This window comes from Cryptomeria japonica, chromosome 2 (assembly GCF_030272615.1).
Source record: "Cryptomeria japonica chromosome 2, Sugi_1.0, whole genome shotgun sequence".
NCBI classification, from domain to species: domain Eukaryota; kingdom Viridiplantae; phylum Streptophyta; class Pinopsida; order Cupressales; family Cupressaceae; genus Cryptomeria; species Cryptomeria japonica.
Window position 1 is genome coordinate 229560795 of NC_081406.1, and position 16659 is coordinate 229577453.

The following is a 16659-nucleotide window of genomic DNA, read 5'->3' on the forward strand; positions in this document are numbered from 1 at the left end:
AATTGTAGATCATGATGTGATTGACATAGTTTTATTTGTTTGGAACCATTGCCGTGTACTATGTAAAACATACTGAGAGTTGGATGAGTTTGGCATGTTGGTTGTTGTATACATTTAAGCATATTCTGAAAATATTAAAAGTTGGCCATGTGCCTTGTAAAGACAGTTATATCTGTTAATTACTATGGTGACATATGTTTATGGTATTCCTGACATATAATTCAGGTGTTAAGATATATGATCTATAAATTAATCTGATCATCTGGTTCATATTTAACAGGTGCGAGGAATGGAAAAAAGAAAGAAACAAGCTCATGATGAAGCAGTTACTGCTCTAGAGGAATATGAATCTGCCTTGAGAGCTGAGAACACTGATGCTGGCAATGGAGAAGTTAATGATTCTCAAAAGGGGAGACTTGTATTTGGGGACTTGACTAGACAGAATAGCAACAAGAAAAATCCTAAAGAATCAAAAATTGAAATTGAAGATATGCTAGTGGATAAAGGTGATGGAAGTGAAGATGATTCTGAGAACGACATGGTACAAGATTCAATGCACAACCACAATAACACTAGCTTCACAAATCAAGTGGAAACTGACCATAAGTTATTACCCGAGGGACTCAACTTAGATTTCTATGGTCTACATGGAATGGTAATTTTCTCATTATTAATATATTGTTTATTGTGTTTTTCTTTTAAATTTTCATGTTGATAATAAGTCTAATTTAGTGAAGATTTTTTGCATTCTCTTAAGATGCAAACTAACAGACCAGTTAATTTTGATGATTATTTAGAGGTACCTTTAGCCTTGATAACATATAAACAATTTGCTTTTCTTTAACCCTTTTTTTAAAAGTTTAATTGCCAGAATTTGATGATAGCATTCTAATAATGCAGGAAGGTTCAGTGGCTCCAACAATGACAAAAACAGCAGGACCTGTTTATGTTGGCAGTTCCAATAAGCAAGATGTATGTGTAAACAAAAATGTTTTGTTTGATTCTCATTCTAACAAATTGAATAGAGAATCTACAGAAAAAATGTTTATTTCCAAGGCAAAGAAAAGTACACAATCAGAAGTTCCAAACAGTAACAAATGGCTCTTTGGTGAGTGTGGAGCTAAAATGAGTGAAAAACTGCCAGCTGAAATAGATGTGGGAGCAGCAAAAAATCACAAGAAGCAACAAAGAAAAAGCAAACAAGAAAATGAAGGTAAAATTGTACCCAATGTGCAAGAGAGGAATGGGACGATCAGTCATGCAGTTTCAATTGCAGGTGGTGCAAAGGTGAATTTTGGTAAGATTAGTAAAATAAATGTCAAAGAAATTTCAGATCCAGGAATTTCCAGTAATGAAATCTCTAGTAATCATCGACAGAGTCCTGATAAAATTGATTCTAGCTGTGGTAGTGAAGAGGAACCAGAAAGAAAAGCAATGCCCGAGGGAATGGTTCCTATTGATGGTGTTGGATCACAAGCAGATCTTATTCAGCGTGCCTTTGCAGCAGATGATGTAGAAGCAGAATTTGAACAGGCAAAGGCTGAGGCAGTGAATGAAGAGGTTCCAACGTCTGAAATTGTTGATTCTCTCCCTGGCTGGGGTCAGTGGACTCACATTCAGCAGAAAAAAGGGTTGCCATCTTGGATCTTGCAGCAACAAGAAGAAGAGAAAAGGAAAAGGGAAGAGGCATTGAGAAAAAGGAAGGATGCAAAACTCAAATTTGTTGTCATTTCTGAGAAATTGGACAAAAAGGTCAGCAGACAACATTTTTATTTATATAAAGTTGTTCATGTATTTTTAAAATTTCTGAATAAAGAAGAAATAATTATGGTTTACATCAAATTTAGGTTTATGTAGGATGTTTAAAATATCCAACAAACTGCACACTTTTCTGACATATACTTAGGAATTTTGAAATTTGGACTACAGTAAGAAGATTCTGCAATCAGAAAATAATTTAATCATCAGATGGAAACGTAAATAAAAAAGCTACTGTCTTCTGAGTACATTAACTTGCAAAATAGATCTGCCCAAAGTACAAGTTACCAATGAATAAGTGGAAATCAGACATGGTCATTTAATATACCTGTTGACTTGGGCAGACAAAACAGAACTAAAGTGCTATTCAAAGCCAGAACCTTATCGTATTTTTCATCACTTCAGAATCTCTCTAAAAATAGGATAAAAAACTGCTCCCTCTTCCAGAATTAATTTTTTTTTTTGGAAATAAAACAAATTAAAACTATCAAAAGAGCTGACTAGACACTTTTGTGCAAATTTAGGAAAGCTAACAGTAAATATAATATCCAAAATTTACAATGATTAATTTGCTCATAGGATATTTTTTTACATCTGTTGGAAATCAATCTGAAAATTGCAAAATCCATCTAAGTCCTTGCCCTGATTTGCACATCAGTTTTATCTGATTTGATCCGAGAGATCTTCAGTGGACCCTTATGTTCAAAATAAGATCTTTGTCTTATGCCTACCTCAATCTATAGAGCCCTTGATGCTTGTGCCTCTTAACACACGCAATATCTTCATCGCCATCCATGCACGTATTAGGTAAGGGACTAGGTATGGTTAATAAACTTTTTTGCCCTTGCGCAGTTTACAGTGGTCAATGCTCGGCTGGCTTAAATTCAACCAATATTTAATGGATGATTAGATTGTCTGTGTATTCAGATTGTTTCTTGTGAATTGAGCACCTGAATAGTGCATAGATGTGTTCCTGGTATAAAAGATTAAAACTAGAAGAATTTGATTCCATTTGATAAAACCATACTGTAACTATTGTTGTTCCTTGTATTGAGTTATTGAAGATCTAAGATATCATTTCTGAGTTGTATGATTTTAATCCTAACTGGGCAAATACTATTGTGAACTTTTTTTTCTGCTGTTAAGTATTGCAAGATATTTTAAGCTGGTATATTTCAGTGGTATTAGAGCCACCTTTATGCCTGCTTGTGGATTGATGAGTGACAGGGATCAAAGATACAAGCAAAGGGAAAAGAAGAGGGCAATAGGTGATAAGGAAGAGGCAAATTCCCAAGATTTTATTAAGGAGATCAGAGAGATTATGGGCGATCATATAGTCCGTGTTTTCTGATTGTTTCCTTAACATTTCTGCCCCCACACAGTCAATACTCCTTAAGCTGCCTCAAAACATCACTCTTCAGTCCCTTCTATGAAAAATGCTCTCTTACCGACTTATATGTCATATAGTACCCCAATGATCAGCTGGTGGTGTGTCACGACATGCCTCTAGATTTTTCTACTTCATCTTTGATTCCAGAACAAGATACACTCAATCCTTATAATGAATGAGTTTATTAACCACCTGTTACCTGTCAGAAGAGGATCATTTGAAGAACATGGTAAAATAAATACCTGGATCATGCATGATTGAAATGTGACAGGAAAGTCAACCCAAATGGCATGACCAAGAATTCATAATGCCTACAATAACACCTAAAAGCTGTTTTGGGCACCTTCTCTTCTCTAACCCTTATTTGATGATACCTCGATCATAGATCACTCTTGAAAAAGTACATTGCATTGTAAAGCTCATCTATCAACTCATTGATCTTGGGAATGGGATAGCAATTCTTGATTGTCTTCTCATTGAGGGCTGTATAATCAATGCACATCCTCATAGTACCATCCCTTTTTATGAACAACACCAGTAAAGAAAAAAATGGGTTAGAGCTAGGTCGTATATGTACTACATCCAACAACTCCTTAATTTCCTTCTCAATCTCCTTGTGCCTCCAAGGATGATGATAAGGTGTTCTGATGATTGGTTTTGTTGTTTCCAACTCAATCACATGTTGAAAACTTCTATTTGGTGGCAATCTTGAAAGAATATTGTTGAACAATTTGCTATGCTTATCTAAGATGGATCGGATGTCAACATGATAAGATCTCCCATCCTTTGTATGAACTTGTATCTATAATTAAACACTTTGTAATGTCACCCTCCTAATTTGCCCTAAAATCACAAATACAACAAATTAGGGTTAGGGTTACATCTTACCAAGTAAATATCATCTTTAATGATGTGATCCTCGATTTGAATCTTGCAATCATGACATAGACAACACATATATATATATTCAATCATTGGGGTTAGGCATACCACATCATATTTATAGTTTATCAATAATACTACACAAACACATTAGGTTTTGGAGGAGAGACATGATGGGTCCACCCGAAGCCATTTCTACACCAAGCCCAAGAGTGGATGTCTACCACATCCCTCTTGCTTGTTTGGCGGCTTGTACTTGCTTTCCCCATCAATGTCTCATCTCCCTAAATACACTTGCCATCTTGTGGAGTTGGGTGGGGGCTGTAAGTGGGTTACTTGGCTATCTTGTGGAGTTGGGTGGGGGCTGTAAGTGGGTTACTTGGCTCTCTACATAAGTGCCCTCTGGTCCTAGGAACCATTATGGTCAACTCTAGGACGGCCTACTTAGCCCTCTTAAACCCCTTTTTTCTTGCACCCTAGGCCCTCCCTACAAGATGGATTTCAGACAATCAGGCATATCTTATATTCTATCATATAATCGTACACTTAAGCATTATCTATTATGCATAAGCAACATGTATATTGTAATGTCCCCACTTTGAAATAGAATTTAATAATAAATAATAATAATATTAAAATACAAAAGAATAAAAAAAATATATAAAATAATATAATTAAATTTAATTAGGTCAATGAACCGTCAAAAGACATGGAAGGAAAAGTTGCGACTCCCTCAAAAATTGGATATAAAAGGGAGAAGAGAACGTCATTTGAGAAGGGGATAATTGTGGAATGAGAAGTGCAGATCTGATTTAAATAAATGCAGATCTGATCGTGAAAGGTTGTGTCCCTTTCAAAGGGCAGATATAATGATGAGTTCCACTCTTTCAAAGGGTGCTAATTGTGGAAAGGGCATGTTTCTTGCCAAAGGGCATTCATGATGAAGAGGTGTGACCTCTCCCTCACATTGAGAGATATAAAGGAAAGGAATCAAAAGCATCCAGTGACATCACCATGGATCGGATCAGATCACAACTGTTATTAAGTTACAGGCAGTAACATCTTTGTTCTTGGTGGTATGCATGGGGATGAGTTGAATATGTATGCTTAATATATGAAGCCTGATAATGTTCTTATGCAGAATTTAATAGTAGTATTAATATAGACTGCAATATGTATGACAGTTTAATAATGCTTTTCTATCACTAATTGTTCATATGACGATTAAGTAAATTATGTGATGGAGTTTGTAATACCTTTCAATCTCACCATCCAATTATGGAGGGAGAATACAAGGAAGCAAGAGCACTAGGCTCCAGCAGGTACGGCAACCCCGAGTGTGGGCCAAGAGGCCAAGTTGATGAGGTCCTTGGTGCTCTTGGGCTTGTTGGAGAGGGATAGACTCGAGGCACCTTGGGTGATTCTCCTTGAGCTCCATAATGGGAATTGGTGTAGGGAGAGAAATGGTTTTTGAATCCTTCATATAACTATGCAATATATAAGAATGTTGAATATATAGTCTATCAAGGCATAATGGAAATGCTGACTAATCTGTTGTGCAGGGTCCAGACCAAGCTTAGTTGACAATAGTGTCCCTCTATTGTAATCACTATGGACAGATCTTAATATAAGAGGGTCCCATTAGGGGACATTATATATGTATATATATTCCACCAGCAGTTGTTGGAGTATAGAGTTCTGAAAAGGGCAAAACTGAAAATAATATTAGACTGCTGTTTTAAGCTTGATCCGAAGATTAATTCCTTTGATGTATTTGCTGTTGGATGACTAGAGGTTTGATCTAAAATACCTTTATATCCTTTATCAGAATTATTTCTTCTTCGATCTGTTTAATCTCTTCTTTGGTGTGATTTTGTTTGCGTCTTTTCTTCGTTCCTTCATTTCATACCCTTTTATACTATCCTATTTTATTGAGGAGACACATCTCTTGGAAAAAAGACATCCATTTAAAGGGTCATGCCTCCTCATTTGTCTTATCAGATCTACAGGTCTTATTTAAATCGGATATGCACTTCTTATTCCCTTCTGTATCCCCCCCTCAAAGGAGGTTCTCTTCTCCCTTTTATATCTCATGTTTGAGAGTCATAACTTTTAATGTCTTTTGACCATTCATTAACTTAATTATTTTTTAATTATATTTAGTTATATTCAATTAATTCTTTTATATTTTAATTTAATTTTTTATTTTTTAGTCTTTTGTATTTTAATTTTCTTATCATTAATTATTATTAAATTCTAGTTCAAAGTGTAGACATTACAATTTGCCCCACGCAAGATTGCTTGTCCTCAAGCAATGATCATGGAGTGTTCAAAATGACTTCCAATATGAAATGGTTTTGGAAACACACATGGAATAACACAGAGCATACACATAAAAACTGGAAGCATACACATGGATATATGTAAACACGGGAATACACATATTGTTAGATTCCTTCTCATTGACTAGAATAATTCATTGATTCAATCTTGTAGGATCATGCTCTGATACCATTTATAATGACCCCTTCCTAACTTGCCGCAAAATCATAATTACAACAAATTAGGGTTAGGGTTACATCTTACCAAGTAAATATTATCTTTAATGATGCGATCTTGGATTTGAATCCTGCAATCATGACATAGACAACATATGCATATATATATATATATATTCAATCATTAGGGTTAGGTATACCACATCATATTTATATATTATCGATAATACTACACAAACACATTAGGTTTTGGAGGAGAGACATGATGGGTCCGCCCAAAGCCATTTCTTGCCATCTTGTGGAGTTGGGCGGGGGTCGTAAGTGGGTTACTTGGCTCTCTATGTAAGTGCCTTGTGGTCCTCGAGCCATTATGGTCAACTCTAGGATGGCCTACTTACTTAGCTCTCTTAAACCCCTTTTGCTTACACTCCAAGCCCTCCCCACAAGATGGATTTCAGACAATTAGGCATATCTTATATTTTATAATATAATCATACACTTAAGCATTATCTATTATGCATAAGCAACATGTATATATATACCACTAGCGGTTGTGAGAGTATGGTGTGCTGAGAAGGGCAGATCTGAAAATAATATCAGATTGCTGTTTAAAGTCTGATCTGAAGATTAATTCCTTTGTTGTATTTGCTGTTGGATGACTAGATGTTTGATCTGAAATTCCTTTATTTTCTTTATCAGAATTATTTCTTCTTCGATATGCTGAATGTCTTCTTTGGTGTGATTCTGCTTGTGTCTTTTCTTCCTCCCTTCATTCCATATTCTTTTATACTATCCTATTTTATTGAGGAGACACGTCTCTTCGAAAAGAGACATCCATTTAAAGGGTCATGCCAACTCATTGTTGTCTTATCAGATGTGCACTTTTTTATTTAAATCAGTTCTGCACTTTTTAAAATCAGATCTGCACTTCTTATTCCCTTCCGCATTCCTCCCTCAAATGAGGTTCTCTTCACCCTTGTATATCTCATGTTTGAGGGAGTCGCAACTTTTCAGTTCATGTATAATGACCATTCATTAACTTAATTAAATTTTAATTATATTCTTTATATTTTAATATGATTTTTTATTTTTTATTCTTTTGAATTTTAATTTTATTATTATTATTAATTATTAAATTCTATTTCAAAGTGGGGACATTACAAACTTTGCTACCCAAGCCACTTGGTCTCTATGAAAAGCCTCTCCATCCTTTTTGTTGAAACAATTTTGGGATTCCCATTGGATTGGGTTTGAAGAACCACCTCCTTGCCTTCGAATTTTATTGTCAACTCCATAGTTTGATAGTTATGTGTCAACTTGTCAAGTGACTGCAACCATTGCACACCCAAAACCAAATCCATTTCACCAATGCCAACCACATTGAAATCATCTTGCATTCAATGTCTCGCACAAGGGTCATCTCAAGATGTCGAAGCTTTTTGTTGCACTAAGTAGTAAACACTTTAGCCACAATAAAATTAAATCCCTCGAGATTTGTTCTCAAACCCATCCTAATCACCAAGCCCTCGTCAACAAAATTGAGGGTAGCCTCACTATCAATTAAGATTGTAACTCTGTGTCCTTGTATGACTCCTTTAACTTTAAAAGGATAATACCTAGGTGCACCTGAAAGTGTAGCAAGTTTGTTTCCCGGTGAGTCTTTGCCTCCCTTGCTCTCATGTACCACCTCATCAACTACATCCTCAGGCTTATGTTCCTCTACCTTTGAGTCCTCATAGATTTCCCAAACATGTGTGACCTAGCTCCCATGGCTCTCTACAAGTGAAGCATATTTTTTTCCCTTGAAGCTCATTTTTAAACTTTTCCACCTTACTAGGCTTTAGGAGCTAGTGTCATAGGTTGACGAAAAACCTTATGAAAGGGTTTCTTATTTTGTCTTGATGGTGCATCCTTAGTGTAGAACATGTTCTTAGTCATCAAATCCTCCAAATTTTGTGCTCTCTTGCTGGTGTCTTGCAAAGATATGGGGTCAAAGCCTTGACCAAACCCCCTAGTGGTTTGGCCAGTCCCCCTACAAATAAGACAAGGAGTCTCCTCTGTCACATTTGGAACTATAATTGACACACGTTGGATTTCTATTACATACTTATCCACTTTGTCATGCTGTCTCAATTGGGTCAAGTCCTTGAAATGTATCTTGGGGTCCTTCCTGTTAAATCTGAAAAATAAATTGAATGAATGATTCAATAATCGGACGATTACATTGAACGATATACACACGTATATATAGAGGTTACAAGACAATCTTCTATAATTAGAACATAATGTTAAAGTAAAAGATTAAAGAGCTAAACGCTAAATTAAGCGTGAAAGCTAAATTAAGCTTAAAAGCTAATTAACTAAAAAGCTAAATGACCATTAAACAAGGAACTAAATATAGGTGACTAAAATATAATTAAATATTCTAATACCCTCCCTTAATGGTCATTCTATCTACTAACTACCCTACATAAGACATTGCAGGTCTTTTGATCACAAATGAAAAGAACACTTTGTTGCAATGGAGACCCTCCCTGGATCTGAAAAGTGTTAATGACCAAGAATACCAAAATCCATCCAACCTGATGTTGGGTAACCAAATTGAAACCTGAAACCATGATTTTGAGGAAAATCGGCAAACCCTTTTGCAGAAGAGTACCAACTCCAAAATTGACTGCAAGATACCACAGTTGCAGATGTTCGCCTTGGCAGGTGCGACCCAAACTAACTGCAACAAAGCTCGTTTTTTGAGGAGAAAAATCGATCAAAACTAGAGAACTTCCGGAATCACAAATCCCACGCGAACTTCGCATATTATAGATAATTTTTGAGGAAAAAATCGTAAAAACCAACAAACAATTTTTTAAGAAAAAATCGTGAAAACCTAGAAATCCCATGCAAGCTTTGCGGATGACAGATAACTAAAATCTTATGCGAATATCGCGGATTACAGATGAGATAATTTTTAAGGGAAAATTATAAACTCTACGAACAATTTTTGAGGAAAAAATCATGAAATCCCTCCCATGATTTTTTGTGAAAAAAATCAGAAAACCGACAGACAATTTTTCAAGAAAAAATCGTGAAAACCATGGGACCTGTAAGACGAGGTCTGGCCTAAATCAATCTGATCAAGGCAACGATATTCAGATATCGTGAACATGCACTGTTTCCAGGTGTTGTGGCAGTTGTTGAACTTCTGTCTGTGTTCCAACATGATGTTGGTCAAATATGCCATCATAGAAACTGAGGTTGAACGTGGTCAACCTAGTGAAGGCACAAAGAATGAGACGGAAGATTCTGATTAAAAATCAGAATAGAAGCAGTTGCACAAAAAATCTGAAACCCTGGAGGAGAATTCTGGCACGAATTCTAAGGCGTGAATTTCGAGGTTTGGAAGAAACCCAGAAATTAAAAATTTTCTGCAAACTTAAAACTTGAAATTTTTCCTGAAAATAATCAGAAAAAATAATAATTTGCAGAAAATAAAAAACACCCATGAAACGAATCCACCAAGAATCTGAAAACAAAATGCAGATCCGACGGCTCAAAAATTGAGGCACGAAAAACAATGCACCCAGAAAAAATTGACGACGACCCATTTGAGGTCTCGAAAAACCCACCAATAATTTGCAACCAGAATAAAATTTTGACTTGAACTGAAGGGTCAAAACCCTAGTTGAAAATTGCAGAAACCTTAGGAAAAAATTTCAATCTGCAAAAAAAAACTCCAGGTTGCAGGCCCGAAAATCTCCAGAACTCTAAAAAAAACATGAACTGCTGCCCAACACAGAAATTCGCCCACAAACCAGAAACCCTCAAAAAGCCTTCTAAAAAGCAAAATCGTTTTTTTAATTAAAAAAACAATAAAAAAAAATCTGGAAAATATTCCAGAAAGAAGGGCATGATTTTTTATTAAAAAATTCACCAAACTTTAAAGAATCCCATTGACCCGCTCTGATACCATGAAAAATAAATTGAATGAATGATTCAATAATCGGATGATTACATCGAACGATATACACACGTATATATAGAGGTTACAAGACAATGTTCTATAATTAGAACATAACGTTAAAGTAAAAGATTAAAGAGCTAAACGCTAAATTAAGCGTGAAAGCTAAATTAAGCTTAAAAGCTAATTAACTAAAAAGCTAAATGACCATTAAACAAGGAACTAAATATAGGTGACCAAAATATAATTAAATATTCTAATAAAATCTATCCATAAGTTTGTGTAAAATCAACATAAGTGACAATGTGACTATGTCCTTGGGTGATCACCATGTGATGCCACCACTCATGGACTATACCCTCATAATGAAGAATCACAAATGTGATGGCTTTCTCTTCCATCATAGTACTGAGTGAAAGATAGGTATCTAACTTATGGACTCAAGCCTGTGCAGTACTTTTTTTTCATCTATCAAAAGAAGTGTCAACCTACTGAACTTTTGTTGCAAATCTCTATGGGGATGTTGTGTAGGTCTTCTATCCACTCTTGGAACACTCCTAGATCTGATATTGCAATAATTTGCAAGCACTGATGTCACATGTTGCTGGATTTTGCTCTTGTACTTCAGTTGGAGTCTCTTCCCTAGATAGAAAGGTGGGTTGGAAAGGTACAATTGTTGATCCAGCGAAAACCTTGTTATGATTGTTTGGTCCATTTGAGTTGCTCCCTTCACTAGAGAGATTTTGTGTGGGTTTGGTGGTGCTTAAAGTGGCATTTATTTCTTGTATTATTTTAGGGAATAGGTGGTTCCTCTACTCTTGTTTTTGGATGAAAGCCTTCAGCTTGTCTCCTTGATCTACCATCTTTGTCTTACCTTTGGTCCCTATTCCGACACTGATCTTTGTTTGAGTAGCCTCCAATCTCTCTTTCTTCCTTTCTAGAGCTCTCAAATCCTGTTGATTAAACTGCATACTATTAGAAATTTGTCCACAAGCTGGCAGGGCCTATGGCTCAAATACCAATGTAATAGCCCTAGGCTATATACTTACGTTTTGGTTCTTGGCTACAGTCTATTATACTGTACCAATTCCTCAATCACCAAGATCTCTTGCTAGGTGAGTTTTTTGAAATATTATACAATAAGGTTTTCAGTTGTTTAAGGTGTTGGTTGTTGAGCCAATTGTCTGGTCTAGAAGTGCCTTGAGTGCCTTGAGCTAGTTCTAGGGCATCAAACGTTGAATGCCTAGTCTACAAATGCTGGAACACATCTTATAAAGCGAAGAAAGGATATTTTAAAGCACACAGTCGTAGTTATGTATTTCTATAACCATGTATGCTTGTACGATTATATAATAAGAATTTGATGTATGTGTGATAACATCTAATGCGTTGCAAAATATTTATAATGGTCATTCCTTCATTGCATGTGGATTGTTGTAGTTTTATTATGTATTATTAAGTATGTCCTTTGTATATGATATAATCATTGATTTGTATTTAAATGCAATTTGGTTCTATTGATGTTTTGTTGGATGTATCTCCTTTCTTTTTGCTGTTCGTGACTTTGTTTCCCAAGAGAGTAGCCATTGTTCCATATTGGTGAATGTTTACTCACTCATCATTTAAATAACTACTTTATCCTTGTTAGATGTAGGAGTAGATTTAGGTTAGAGTAGGTTTCTAAATGCTATTCATGATTCATAATTGCAAACCAAGGAACAATTTCAAGCAATCCCAAATGCCTAAATCATCAAAGAATCATGTCATGTATGGTTGAACCTTGCCATTGTGAATGAGATGTTAAATGAAATATTACATAGAAATTATAATGTTGTTGTTATCCATTGGCGCATGTGCAAGTTGTTATATCAATTTTACAAGAAGTTTTATGCAGCTAGTTCATCTTTGACCTAGTGACAACTATAGTGGTCAAGTGTGTTGAAATGGTTAGCTAGTTCGGATCATATTTTAATGTTGTCTTGTGGCAATTAAAATATTATCTTATTGTAATAAGGTTAAGCGATTTATGTCTAATAGGGCTGGGCCCAAATGTAACGTGTGGTTAAGCAATTCATGTCTAAATAGGGCTGGGCCCAAAAGGAAATGTGTCACAACTTGCAAGTTATGTAGGCCCCAAATTGGGCGCCAAAAGTGCAAATTGAAATATGTAAAATAAAGGGAATTTGGTTAAAGCTGACTTGGAAAACTTGAACATGAATCTTGTATATAAACAAGATTCATTCTACACAACAAACGTCTTTATCAAGTGCCATTAACCGTATGCAAATTCAGTCAGTATCCATATCTTCATGCTGCTGCAAGTCTGATCCTTGAGCGAATCCATTGGACAACTTGCTGGGCAAGGTGGTGTCTGCCCTAGATTGGCACTCAATCAGATAAGTAATCTGATTCATGTAATCTGCTTATGAATAAAGGAACTGATCTGAATCTTTGATGCTGGGTTTTTCCTCCAAGAGGGAGGTTTTCCCAGGGTACTTGTGTCTTGTGTTGTGTGCTTTTATTATTATTTCTGCTTATTCTCAGTCTGTTTATAACATAAGTAACTAGATTAACATCTGATTGCCTAAAATCAACAAAGTGTACATTGGGGATGGTTGCTATATCACAATCTTGTTACATTTTAGTTTGCTTAAACTCTATTAAGAACCTCCCAAGGAATACCCTTGGCTTAGTTGAATCCAAAATGTAGGAGAGATTACTTACTCTCGTCAACTTGCCTTTAAACCTCCTCAATTTGTTGAGGAACCCTTATTTTATCTTCTTGAAGACAAACCTTAACCTTGAAGGTGGATCTATGTTTTAGGATTGTGTTGTAGCGGTTTTAGGATATAACAACACCAAATATTGGATTTTCTTGAACCCATCTTTAGGACTCATTATTGTCTCCCTAGGTGGTAAAGAGCAATGGTGAGTGATGAAAAAATTAGCACTCGCTCTTCACAAGGAATCTATTCTAAATGAAATGCAGCTTAGCTTTTAGGATTTTAATCTTTCTTTTGACAAGGGCTTTGTCAAAATGTTTGCAATCTATTCATTTTAGGATACATGTTGACAAACTACTAGTCAGAGTCCCTTTTGCACTGTCTTTGAAGAAATGATAATGAATATCTATATGTTTGGAATGGTCATGGAATTTGGGATTTTTAGAGAGATTAATGGAATTCTGATCGTCATGGTATACAATGGTTGGCTCCAACATTTGGTAAATTTTGCTGTCAGCTTGCAAAGTCAAATAGCCTCACAATTAGCAGAAGAATCTACCATGTATTTTTTCTTGGCTGAATTGAATGCTACTATTACTTGTTTCCTATTGAACTAGGATATCATATTTGATGTCATGTCCCCAATTAATTCGTAGCCTTTCTCTGATTTCAGCCAGAAATAAAGTGTCTTTAAAAGCACTATATATTAATTGATGATATAAATAATATTAAATAATGATAAAATTAAATACTATTATATAGTCAAAAACTAAAAAATAATGAATAAATGTTAATTATTAAATAATTTTAATAACAGCTCTATAGGCCAACCTTGTTTGGCGTGTGCTGTGGTAGTTTTTTCCTCCTGGGGCCAACCTTTGAAGGCATAGGTATTTATGAGTCTGTGTTGGAGATGAATTTATCAAAGTTCATGTTTTGTTGATGCATTCTGAGTTTTCTAGGATGAAACCCCTAGAAGACAAGAGGCAGGTAGGACGTCACCCCTACCTGTAACTCATCCTTATTTTCGTTGCATTCCATCATCTGAAGTTGAAATGATTTGCAGGATTGAAAGCGCTGTCAGGATAGAGAAGTGGCAAGGTGCAGCTGGATATGTTAGTCATTGGACGATGCATGTACATTCACTGAATAGTCTTCCTTTGCTGTGTGCACCTACAGGCAGCTATTTGACTTCTTTGTGTCATTCAACACCAGCAAAGCAAGAGGAGAGTGCGTCAGAGAGTGATGGGAGTTAAAAGAAATACATTCAATCACGAGACAACATTCCCAGGCGGTCGGATCGTCAGAGGGAAACTAGGCATATTGGCTCTATTCCTTGGCACTGAGAATACAACTTCAAGCTTCATGGGTTCCTATCAGTCTAATCTTGGGCACCGTTGTAATCGGTACTTATATGCTTTGCCGTTCTGTAATAAGGATATTCACGCTGACATTAAAAATATACTAATTCTATATGATATATCAGTAAGCTGAGACTGTTTATACTTTATGATGTTTTATTGATTATTCTGTAGAAATAATAACTAAGTATAAAGGCTTCTGTTTACTGGCCGTTTATGAATTCTGTACTTGCTACTTTTCTCGAAATGTGCATGAAATCTGAGAAAGAATGTTAAGGACATTTCAGTCAAATCTGGAAAATATTTGTTAGGGATATTTCAGTGGTATTAGAGCCATTGTTCTTGGCAGCCTGTTGGAACTGCTGTAATACAGATTCATGGATAGGAATGAAGAAAATTTTGAAGTAGTTCTCAGGGAAAGTAGAGGATTTTAATCCTCTATGAGAGATTCTATGGCAGAGATAGTTCGCATCCTAAGAGAAATGAATTACCAACGAAATGTTGGTAATGGTAGGGTTTCAAGTAACCCACCCAATAAGACTTAGCTAATTGTAGGGTTTCAAGTAACCCACTCAAGAAGACATTCAAGGCCAAATTTTTACAAAGAGAAGAGGCAGACCCTTGTGAGGGAGAACAACTCATACCATCACACAGTAGGACGAAATGTTGTTGAATATAATGCCTTGAACCTGACCATCCAACATGATATGCCCTTCACTGAGTATTATGAGATGAAGACAAGAAATGGGCGTTGGAGGAGAAGGTATCGAGAGTGGCGACAAGGCATTACACCAGAGCAGATTGTTGGGTAGGAACAACAAAGATCCAACATGCAAGATCCTTTGTTAGAAGATGTCTTATTGGTATCTACTGACTGCATGTGTCAGCAAAAATTCAATGAAGTCAAGATGGAAAAGACATCACTTATCAGTTGCGAAGGGCCCAAGTTGAAGGAGGATACACCAAATTATGCACAATCCTTCAAAATACCAAATGGTGGACCATTGATCAATGAATGTGCTTTGGAGAAAAATATTATAGTTAGCCCTAAGTGGGAAATGATAAGACACAAAACTGAAGGTGTCGAGGATGTCTCAATAAATCCTCTTTTGGAGAAAGAGATAAATGTTGTTTGTGTAGACACCCAAAATTGTCCAATCTAATTAAATAAATATTTATTTAATTATCTAAGCTTAATTTTTCTATTAATTAAATAAATCTTTATTTATTTAATTAATTCATTAGCCTTTTCTACCCATGACACATGTCATTCATCTTTTAATTCATACACTACCTACCCCTTTCATTATTTTATTATTTCTTTTACCTACCCTCTAATCATAGCCGACCTCCTTTTACACCTCTCAATCTTATCCCTCCATTTGATATGGTGTCTTCTATATAAGGAGATGCTTTCTTCATTATCAAACCCTAATCAATCTTTCTAACTACTTGATCAATTGACTACTTGGCATATGCGATCCTACTTGCAACCACATTCCGTTCTTTGTTGAGCTCTTGTGCACATAAAATCTGAGAGCAAATACATCAAACAAGATCAATGGAGATAGGAAGAATGGAGATCCAAACCCTATTGGACATGTGATGGTATAATCTTTGTGATTTCATTTGATTTACATTGTCTTAGGTAATCTTCATATGTTATGGTGGATTTTTGTTGTTGTTAGGCTAGGGTTTTGTGGTTGAATTCATTTAGCCTTTCAATATCGTTATTATTGTTATCCATTTTCACCATAAACAGTTTGTAACTAGGGTTATGTATGGGTTCGGATTGCCTTAAGGCAACATCCGAACCCCTTTAGGTCCGTGCCCTATCCTAGGGTACGTGACCCTAATATATGCCCAACCCAATATCCACGCTATGCTAAATACACGCCACCTAATATATTGGCGCCAAAACTCAAAGGAGGCCGACTTGCAATCAAGGATTAAAGATGTGTATAAATAAGAGACATTTGCAAGTCAATACACACTCATCCATTCTGCAAGCAAATGCGAAAACAGCTCTGCTAATAAGGTGCGAATTCATAAGGAAGAAAGCGAATTCATCCAGACTTGTGCGGATTTGTTC

The 16659-nt window shown here is 35.8% G+C and overlaps 1 protein-coding gene across 2 annotated transcripts in view; it reads left to right on the forward strand.

Annotated features, from left to right (window-relative positions):
- LOC131034531 (uncharacterized protein C57A7.06) overlaps positions 1 to 16659 on the forward strand; it is a 41303-nt gene that overhangs the window by 14889 nt on the left and 9755 nt on the right. For both annotated transcript variants that reach the window (XM_057966034.2, XM_057966033.2), the window contains exons 6-7: positions 281 to 655; positions 901 to 1752. In XM_057966034.2, the coding sequence (XP_057822017.2) occupies positions 281 to 655; positions 901 to 1752 (1227 nt within the window). The remainder of the gene's footprint in view (positions 1 to 280; positions 656 to 900; positions 1753 to 16659) is intronic.